The 10,285-nt window shown below is 47.0% G+C and overlaps 1 protein-coding gene across 3 annotated transcripts; it reads right to left on the reverse strand.

The window, feature by feature from the left end:
* Nucleotides 1-2,234: 2,234 nt before the first annotated feature.
* On the reverse strand, nt 2,235-6,038 carry LOC123113558 (chaperone protein ClpB1). 3 transcript variants are annotated; one of them, XM_044534833.1, is made up of 7 exons: nt 5,761-6,038; nt 4,400-5,269; nt 3,920-4,086; nt 3,492-3,832; nt 3,126-3,405; nt 2,841-3,038; nt 2,235-2,734 (listed from the first exon to the last, which is right to left on the reverse strand). In XM_044534833.1, the coding sequence occupies exons 2-7, from the start codon at nt 5,253-5,255 to the stop codon at nt 2,567-2,569; spliced, it is 2,010 nt and encodes a 669-aa protein (XP_044390768.1). In that variant the 5' UTR covers nt 5,256-5,269; nt 5,761-6,038; the 3' UTR covers nt 2,235-2,566. The 3 variants fall into 3 exon arrangements, with proteins under 3 accessions (XP_044390768.1, XP_044390769.1, XP_044390770.1); XM_044534834.1 differs by having other exon boundaries at nt 4,400-5,275; XM_044534835.1 differs by having other exon boundaries at nt 4,400-5,257; nt 5,761-6,019.
* Nucleotides 6,039-10,285: the final 4,247 nt, after the last annotated feature.

Raw genomic sequence — 10,285 nt, forward strand, 5'->3', positions numbered from 1 at the left:
TGTTTAGTCCAAACAATAAGTTACTATCTGACCAGGGAACCATTGTGATGCTAAGAGACTTCCTCCCGATGCCTTTTATTCCTAAGACCCGTTACAATCACCAATAGCTTGTGAACTGGACAACCTATTATCATTGCCTTTCTATTTCCTAGTATCACTTGGCAGCGTATACTCTTCCTGCCAAAACCCGCTAACTAGGAGATACATATATAGGTTGGATTGCCTAACTAGTACGTGTGGGTTTGATTAGAGGTTGGTTGAAAATCAATGAGCCTCAACAAGAACCTCACATCATTTTTTATATCTTTGTTTGTGCATATCTTTACTCCTTTATGGAAAAATTTTACAGGTATTTGGTGCTGCGACATGACTTTATTTGTATGTCGTCCCTCCCCTTGTTTGTGTTATTTCTCATTTCCTCTGCCAGCTGTTTTTTGCTCCGCAATGTGGGACAAGCTTGCCCTCCCACAACATAACCCTCTGTTTGGGCGACCACCCTCATGCCTCTCACAACTCCCATAGTTTCATGCCTTAATCGAGCATCTTTACCCCGTCTTGAAAATATAATCTATTGTAACCAAACTTGTTTGTGCCACTTTACACTTCGTTGGCGTGACCTCATCTGTCAATGTTGTCGATAGTGGCATGATTGCCGTCGAGTCATGGACTATGGTCAAGGGTTCGATGTTGTCTGTGGGATGTCCGCCTCTCGTGCCATGGACCACTGACACATGCTCATTAGCCGTTGTATTCACGTTCAGATGGATCATTAGCGGTTGTATATATCCACGCTCAGATGGATAATGATGCTCAATATGGTTGACGATGATCCATGATTGCAAATAACACTTGAACATTCTGTGTCATATAACCACAGATTGCTAGTACTGGCCACCATCATTTGTGAATTTCCTCCCTTCGAAAAAGCATGAACTTTCTCGTGTCAAACAATGAAGACACATTTAATGTTGAGGCTAAGTTGTTCGTGTGGAAGTACCAACATCAAAAGAGACTGCATACAATTACTGATCCAGGTGAAGTGTGATCTCTATTACACGAAAGGACTCAAGCAATCGGCAGTCACCACATTGGGCTACTTATCATCGACGGAGCATCGATATGGAAGTAAAATAAAATGTGTGCAATGCTAATTATGTGTAGACTACTGCATCGATACTGCCCTCCTACGATTGGTTAAAGTGGTTGGGTTTGCATCCAACACCAAAGCAACTCTACACATAAGCACTTTCTGACAAATGCCTACATGGTTTCATATATAAGATCATGCCGACACAATTTCATTGCATAAGCCTCTAAAGTAAGCAGCTTGAAAGATCAAAAGCTTTCAAACACATAATAGGATCAAAAGGGACATGTTTCTCTAACCAATCATTAAACCCATTACCTCCAATCCCACGCACAACTAGGCCAGATCATAGTAGTATCATACTACTTTTTTTTTGCGGGGGTATCATACTACATCTTAATCAAATATCCTTGCAGCCATAGTACGACTTGCAGGCTGCTGCTCTCAGACCGTATCAGATGAGTCATTAGCTTCGTCTTATAGTATATCAAAATTCCAAACTAACACACTGCCTACGCATCTCTTCAGAAATCACCACCTAGAATGTAAATAAAATTCCAATCTGACTACCTTGCCGCCTCTGTCTTCTCGTGGATTGATGGACAGGGGTGAAGGCCGCTCAGGAGGTCAAGGCTCACATAACAGAACAGATGAGGTTCGCAGAACAGAACAGACGAGGCTCATAAAAGAACAGATGAGGCTCACATGACAGAACAGATGAGCTCTCGGTTGTGATGGAATGCCTTCGAGAGGAGCAAGCTGCTAGCTGCAAAAAATGTTGATGGACATCTTATAATGGATCAAAGAGCTGCAATGCCTAACTCTCCAGGAAGAAAGTAAATTGCAAATACAAGCCTGGTAAGCTATTCAAACAACCAACAGTTGATAATTGAGCTGAACGCCATAGGCATAGAAGCCCCTCTCAGGGGCTGAACAACATAGGCATAGAAGCCAATCTCACCGTCTGAACACCGTGATAAAAAAAACATGCAGAAACAGGTTGGGGGAAAATTACACACATGACCTTTGATAGATCAAGATATAACAAGTTGCTATGCACACCAAGCATCCTGTCTCAATGGATTTATAAATAGGCGCTTCACTGGAAGCTTCACATGAAATATTTAAGTTTTGACACTCATCAACGTGACAAAGCAATCAAACAGCGAGATGGTTATTAAAATTTAGTAACGAACAAATTATCCAACGGAGATACTGTTACATTGCAAAATCTTGTACAGGATCAAAACATGGAAGAATTAAATTACTAACTCGGTTGCTCCATGCCTGCAACTGCTGTTCCAATTACATAGCTAGTATATATACATCTAATTAGTATTAGCTGGAGGTAGTATACAAAGAAAGGCACAACTGAAGTGCAGTCATCAAAATAACTCTCATTACAAGGTCTTGAACGCAGGATCACGAGGATGCTTTATGGGACTGGCCCCAGCCACATCACCGCTGTCGGTGTCGCAATCACTCCTCGACCTTCTTCACTACTTCAAACTTGAGCTTCTTCTTGTCATCCGTAGCATCAATGGAAATTGTCGAGCCTTCACTGGCTTCACCTTTGACTAGCATTTGGGACAGCTTAATCATCACATTCTTCTGCAACCATCTCCTTATAGGCCTTGCACCATACATCTGTGAGAGACAAAGCATGCATGGTTACCAAAACGCAAAAAGTACAAACACATATGAAAACATGAGCCAAATCATTCTTCTAGGTTTGAAAAGAAGCTATGCGTACTGGGTTGTATGATTCCGATAAAATGACATCCAGCACGGCATCACTTGCAAAAAGAGAGATGCCCTTGTCAGCTACCCTGGAAATGATGCTCTTCATTTGGATTTTCACAATCTCCTTCAATTTGTCATGCAAAAGCGGCTCAAATACCACAATCTCACTCAGCCTGTTGAGTAACTCAGGCTTGAAGTGTTTCTGAACCTACACAAACATTATATATACATATATGAGAAACTCAGGCTTAAGTGTTTTCCGAGCCATTACACCAGCACTCTGGGATTCACAAACCTGTTTCATCAAAAGGTCACGTGCCGCATCCATTGTGATTTCTCCGGCCATTCCTGCCGTGAGGTGCTCTGCTCCTAGATTTGAGGTCATAATGATGATGGTATTCTTGAAATTTACTGTCCGCCCTTTACCATCGGTCAACACACCATCATCAAGAAGTTGAATAAAGATGTTCAACACCGAGGGATCCGCCTTCTCCACCTCATCGAAAAGGATGACACTGTATGGGCGCCTCCTAACCTTCTCAGTTAGTTGCCCACCATCATCACAGCCCTGATGGCTTTAAGAAGTTACAAAAGAAGCATTAATATCAATCAAGCTAAAGACTAAGAAAATATGCAATGTTACAAAATACATTCAAATTACCTTGGGGGTGCTCCAACGAGACGCAAAACAGATCCACTGCCAACATATTCAGACATGTCAAAGCGAACCAACATCTTCTCACTTGCGAATAGCTGCTCAGCAAGAGCTTTTGCAAGCTCTGTCTTTCCAACACCGGTTGAGCCCAAGAAGAGGAAAGATCCTATGGGTTGGCCGGGATGATTAAGGCCAGCCCTAGAACGCAACACTGCTTCGGCGACCACATTTACCGCTTCATTCTGGCCAACAACTCGCTCATGCAGCCTGTCTGCTAGGTGGATTAACTTATCCTTGTCCTCTTCCTCAAGTGTACAGACAGGAATTCCAGTCCATAGGCTCACAACCTTCAAATAACAGTGTTAGAATTTGCATGAAAAATGCATCTCATTGACTGAAACAGTAGATACATGTCATTGGGAAAAAATGCTTACTTGTGCAACATCATTTGGTACAACAGTTGCTCCCTTCACTGGATTTGCAGAGCGACTTTGCTTTGCATTCAATTCCTCTGCTTGGTTGTCAATCTGAATCAACCTTTTTATTGTGGCACTGCATGCCTCATCAATCAGATCAATAGCCTTATCCGGAAATTGACGACCTATGGTAAAGACAGCAACAAATCCATTAATGTTATACAATATATATCCATTGTTGACACTCATGGGTGCAACACGGCATAAAGGAAAAATTGCGCAGGTTAGCCATCAATTTATAGGCACATCACAGTAAATAAGATTGTAATTCTAGAATTATCTCAACTTAATGTTTCCAATGCAACAAGACTGCGGATTGTTTAATTATAGCATGTGAACTACGGAGCCTTGAGATGGGGCAGACCATAACGACAAAACATCATATGTACGTACATCCTAATAACCACTTGAAACAATAGAAGCGGGTAAATTCCTCACCAGTGATGTAGCGGCCAGCAAGCTGTGCAGCAGCAACAAGAGCAGCATCTTGGATTTCCAGGCCATGGTGCTGTTCATACTGCTGCTTTAGCCCCCGCAGAATGCCAACTGTCGCCTGCGTGCTTGGCTCCTCGATGTGTACCTTCTGGAATCGCCGCTCGAGTGCAGGATCCTTCTCAATGTAATTACGGTAACCATCAAAAGTCGTCGCGCCCACGCAGCGGATACGACCACGGGCTAACGCCGGCTTCAACATGCTGGAAGCATCAGTAACTCCACGGCCACCAGCACCTCCAGCACCAAGAAGCGTGTGCATCTCATCGATGAAGAGAATTATCTTGCCGCCCGCATTCTCCGCCTGCTTGATCACGCTCTTCATCCGCTCCTCAAACATACCTCGGTACTTGGTTCCTGCGACCATGGCCCCAAGGTCGACCTCCACAACGCGTGCCCCGGCGAGCGCTGCAGGTACCTTGCCGGTAGCGATGCGCTGCGCGAGGCCCTCGGCGATGGCCGTCTTGCCAACCCCCGCAGGTCCGACCAGCGCGGCGCAGTTCTTGGTCTTCCGGCATAGAATGGAGATAACGCGGTCGATCTCGTCGTCACGGCCGACAACCAGTCCAACTGCCTTGCCGGTCATGTGGCGCCCATAGGTGCGCAGAGCCGCTTTACGATCATAGTACCTCCATGCTGCCCAACCCAAACTAACAGCTGTTACAACGAAGACCAAAGGTTCCACCCGTCGCCAAATCGAAGACATACGGCCCTGGGAGCACGTTAACATGGCCCCAAGCCGATGGAAGACAGTTCCTTGCACAACCAAGGTCCCAAGAAGTGGATCGTAGGTCTCTCCCATACCTGTACAGAAGCCTTAACCTGAACAAGTTAAAAGACAGCAATGCTTCATATGTATGCAGAGAGAGTGCCTGAGGATGCATGTACATCTAAAATGCACCAATACGGATATATAAAAACTTAATCTTTTCCTTTTTCATATATCGTCAATCCTTGCATGCTTCACTGCTAACATGTTTTAAAACAAAACATTTGCTCGTCTGAAAAAAGAAATCAAACTAGTACAATTTGTAACATTTGCTCCTACAAGCATTATGACAAACACCTATCAAGCAAAATCCTTTCAGATGTAACCTTGAACATGCACTGGAAAAACCATGTACCAAGTACTCATCAAGAAACAGTTATCATTACATTCTCACAATATGAAATCTACAGCAAGTAATCGCCCAATACAAAAATCAGGGGAAAAATTGAACAGACAGAGGATGCCAGAGGAAGGAGGGAGGGGGAGGGGGGAAGAGGGAGGGAGGGGGAGGGGGGAAGGACGAATGAGTGATGGCTACCTGTCTATGGACTGGTCGCCGGCGTGGCTCCGGTCGGCGGCGTTACTGGGAGAGAGCGCCTGCTCCAGAGAGGGAGGCGCTGCTGCTGGGAGCGGCTGCTCGGCGGAGGGAGGCGCTGCTGAGCCCCTGTACCGGCGGCGGGGCAGCGGACGGCTGGGCGCGGCGCGGCGGCGGGCTGGCGGCGGCTAGGAACCCCAGTCGCGCTCGGGAAAGACTGGTCGTTTGGTCGGGACTCGGGAGGGAGGCTTGTCCTATATGAAGGACGCTCGAAACGGCGCTCTCGGTGTGTCCTGGTGGAGGAGCTGAATACGTATCGGTATCCGATACAGACACGCCGGGTCTAGGATGTGCTCCCTTTTTTTCTTTTGCATTGATGTATTTTTGTCTCTCTTTTTTTTAATATCAGTATAGACACAACACAAGCGCTCATATATACGCGCATACACTCACCCCTATGAACGCACACACGCACACCCTACCCCTATGAGGACCTCCGAAAAACTGAGCCGGCATATCATCTTGAGATTTACGAAGTCACTGTAGGCGCCTGTCATTGTAGGCGCCTCATCGTCGACATGAACATCTTCTCCCGTTGAATGCACATCATCGAAAATCCTGAAATAAATCCAAAAATAAATGTGAGCATCAGGATTTGATGCCCTGGTGGGCTGGGATACCACAGTCCCTCTAACCATCCGACCACAGGTTGGTTCGCATGTATTTTTGTCTTTTAGAATTACACATAATGAAGAGAGAATTTTTTTTGTAGAAGATCAAACTCCCTGCTGTATATCCCCCGCAAAAAAAAAACTCCCTGCTGTATACAAGGCGGGATTTCAGAAATTTTTACTATTCTGCTTTGTTTCCAAAAACCGAGTTGAATTTCAATTTGTGTTGCCTGATGAGAGGTAGGATTGGAAGACAACCCGGGGCGAACTCTGAGGAGAAGTGGGATCTGAGGGTTAAAAGAAGTTTTTCTTTTGGGCAAAAAAACACAAAAGAGAGAAAAAGAAACAGTCATAGTTGCTCCACTCTTCCTGTCTTCGATGCTGCAAGTCCTCAGCCCCGCCTGATTAGTCAGCCGCTCCTCCAAGGGGCCCTTGTCGACTGGACCTGATCAGGTACGCTTCCGATGGTGCCGTTCCACCCTGGATGGAGCGAGGATCTTCTTGGGCGAGGTCGGGTGCTTGCCACGGCCATGAAGCACAACAATTCCTATTTGCAATAGTGAAGCTCATAGTTTAGGCCAACTCCAGCGCATGACCGCAAATCGTCCGGGCCTGTCTGTTTGGGGCAAAACGGACATATCAGACGGCCCAGCACGCGACCCCATCCGCAAAAAACGTCCGTTTCTGGTCCGGCTCGCCCTATCCTGGGCGCAAACTTGGTCTGGATTTGCGTCTGAAAGAGACACGACCGGACATTTTCTGCGTGGTCCTCGTCCGCCCCTGTCCCTTTGCATGTGAGGTCTGGCCCGCTAGTCATTGAAACAAAGGGGACCCATCCACCCAACCATCCCCCCTCTCTCTCTCTCCTTCTTTTCTCCGATTCTTCCCCACCGCGCCGGCGCGCGACCCCGGCAGCCCGGCAGCCCCGAGTGGCCGACGGCATGCACCATCATAGGCTCGTCGGAAGGGCGGGGTGCGGTGCACGGCGGGCGCGAGCAGGTGAGCGCGGGTCGAGCACGGGGAACACGGCGTGCCTGAGCGCGAGCGAGCGCGGTGAGCTCTGTGGCGGCTACGGACGGGCGCGGCGACCAGGCTCGGCGGCGGGCGGCAGGGCGAAGCGGGCGTGCATGCCCTGGCAGTGCGTGCTAGCTAGCTAGCTGCGGCGTGCACGGGCGTGCTAGCTAGCTAGCTAGCCAACCAGCCGTTGCGGACGAGCGCGGGCGTGCTAGCTAGCTAGCCAACCAGCCGTTGCGGATGAGCGCGGGCACGGTGAGCTCTGTGGCGGCTACGGACGGGCGCGGCGACCAGGCTCGGCGGCGGGCGGCAGGGCGAAGTGGGCGTGCATGCCCTGGCAGCGCGTGCTAGCTAGCTAGCTAGCTAGCCAACCAGCTGCTGCGGACGAGCGCGGACGTGCTAGCTAGCTAGCCAGCCAGCCGCTGCGGACGAGCGCGGGGGCGGTGAGGGAGGATGGTGTCGTGGTCCTAAGGCTGATAGTAGAAAGGGGGGTAGGTATGGAGAGGCAAGATCTTAGCTATGGCGAAGATGTACACACGAGGTTTACGAGTTCAGGCCCTTCTCGGAGGAAGTAATAGCCCTACGTCTCGGTGCCCGGAGGCGGTCGATTGGATTATGTGTGTTGTATTACAGGGGGTGCGAACCCTTGTCCCAGAGGAGGGGGTGAATTATATAGAGTGCGCCAGGACCCCCGCCCGCCTCCATTATAAGGGGCTTAATGTACATAAAGTAAGGGGCGTTACTGGTAACGCCAGCCTTAATTACTCTTAATGCTTATCAAGACTAAGGAGTGAATGTCAGGCCGTTGCGTGCTCTTCCGACTCCTGATCTTTGATATAGTCGAGTGACTCCCCATATGGTCTAGTGACGGTAGGGGGTGGTCGTCGAGTGATGTGATCGTCGAGTGGATTGCACTCGACGTACTTGACTGGTGTTCTTCTGTTGACTCTTGGTCTTTTTATCTTCTGGGGTAGTGACCTTGGGTAGGACGTATGGGCCGGGCATATGACCCTACCCCAGGTCTATATCCTCGTCAGTAGCCCCCGAATGGATTAAGGTGCGAGTGGAAAGTAGGCTGAAGTTGATCCTGCTCCGAGCTTCGGGCCTTCGCGAGTGCTTTCTGCAAATCTGAACGCCTGCGTCGGTATTTTGGTGTCGACTCAGTCGCCTTGATCCATTTAATGAGTCGTCGACTGACACTACAAGAAATATGTCAACTGATGACCTTCTCTTAGTGACCCCAGCTGAATTGGTCGTAAATTCACGGCCATTTCACTTGGAAGGGCTCAAACCCTGAAATTGCTTACACCAAATGGTCACAAAGCAGACAAGAGGCGCCAATGACCTTATTTCTACCTGATTACGACCAATATAAATGGTCATGAGGTTGTGAACGTGGATGCATTGATACTTATTACTATGACAAGGCGCCGCCTCATCAGTTTTGCCTATGTGTCATGTCCATGTGTCAATTTTTGCCCTAGGTTGTGAAGCAACCTATATTTCTATCATTCCCAAAATTCCCAAAAAAATGGGCATTCTTTACTATCCAAATCATTGACTCATGACAATATTCAACTCCATTTGACTGGTAATCGCAAATTTCCAAAGTTTTTGTTCAGCTCGAACTGTTGTGAAGGAAGTACTGGCTAGGCATATCCTAATGGGCTGAATTTTTGCCACATCTTCTATATTCCCAAATCATAGCTCTCTACAAAATTTGAGCCCCATCTAACAATACATGTGAGTGTGGCTTCAACATTCATATTTCTGTCCAGTGTGGTACGTTGCAAAGCAAGTGGCACCTAGGCTCCTCCATTTGAGCTGCAAATTTTCCAAGATAGTGTCCTTAGTAGATGATCATCCTCGGCCAAAACTCAGGCCCATTGGTCATGTGCATTTCCCGTACCACTAATCAAACACTTGGGTGCTAATTCATGTTTGAGCTCGGTTCAGTCTCCTCGTGAGATTCTTCTATTGACTTCTTCTTCCTGACACCTATCAGGGGAGTGCCCAACCCACTAGACATGCCTAGGCCGCCCAGAACGCGTGGCAACACCACAATCACGCAGTGACCACGCGGCGGGCATGCGAGTCTACGCGCTTTGGAGTTGGGGCCCTGGGCCACCATCTAAACCTCAATGTATCGCCACCAAACCATGTATTTCTGATTAAATAGATACTTTTCTACCTAGAAATGATTTTTGGAAAAAATAAAGAGCAAACTATGAGGCAGCTACAGTTTAAATTTGACCCGCTTCCTAGTGAATCGCCGAAAATTTGTCTTTTTCACCTGAGGTGGATCAAGGATTTTGACACACAAACATTGTGTCAATTGTGCATTAAACATGGCCTAGTATTTTATAAAATTTATTTGGTCCATTTCTACAACAATTATTTGGTAGTTCCTTCACAAAAAAAACTCATTTCGGGCACTCGAAAAATGGAAAATGCATTTTCCGTGCAAAGAAAATGAAAACTCCCTTAGGAAACATTGTTTGGAATTCCAAGATGCACCCTTTTGCACAATATGAGATCATTTGAACAAACTATGCCATGAATGTGGCCATAAGATTGATCATTTGGCTTGAAAGCCATGAATCTTCACGCATGACAGCTCATTTCTGAGAACATTTTTAAAAAAAAATCCGCATTACAAGTTTATTATTTTTCCTGGAAACTTGGTCACATATAATGACACAATGCAAAGGTTTTCCAATTTTTTGATTTTTTTTGAATTTTTTATGCCCGTTTCAAAATGCGTTCAAAACGACGGGCTTGACTGTTCCTAGCTAGTGGTTGAATCTTGGAAAACTTTTGATAGCTCATTTCTGGGAACACTT

The sequence above is a fragment of the Triticum aestivum genome, chromosome 5B (assembly GCF_018294505.1).
Source record: "Triticum aestivum cultivar Chinese Spring chromosome 5B, IWGSC CS RefSeq v2.1, whole genome shotgun sequence".
In the NCBI taxonomy this organism is placed as follows: domain Eukaryota; kingdom Viridiplantae; phylum Streptophyta; class Magnoliopsida; order Poales; family Poaceae; genus Triticum; species Triticum aestivum.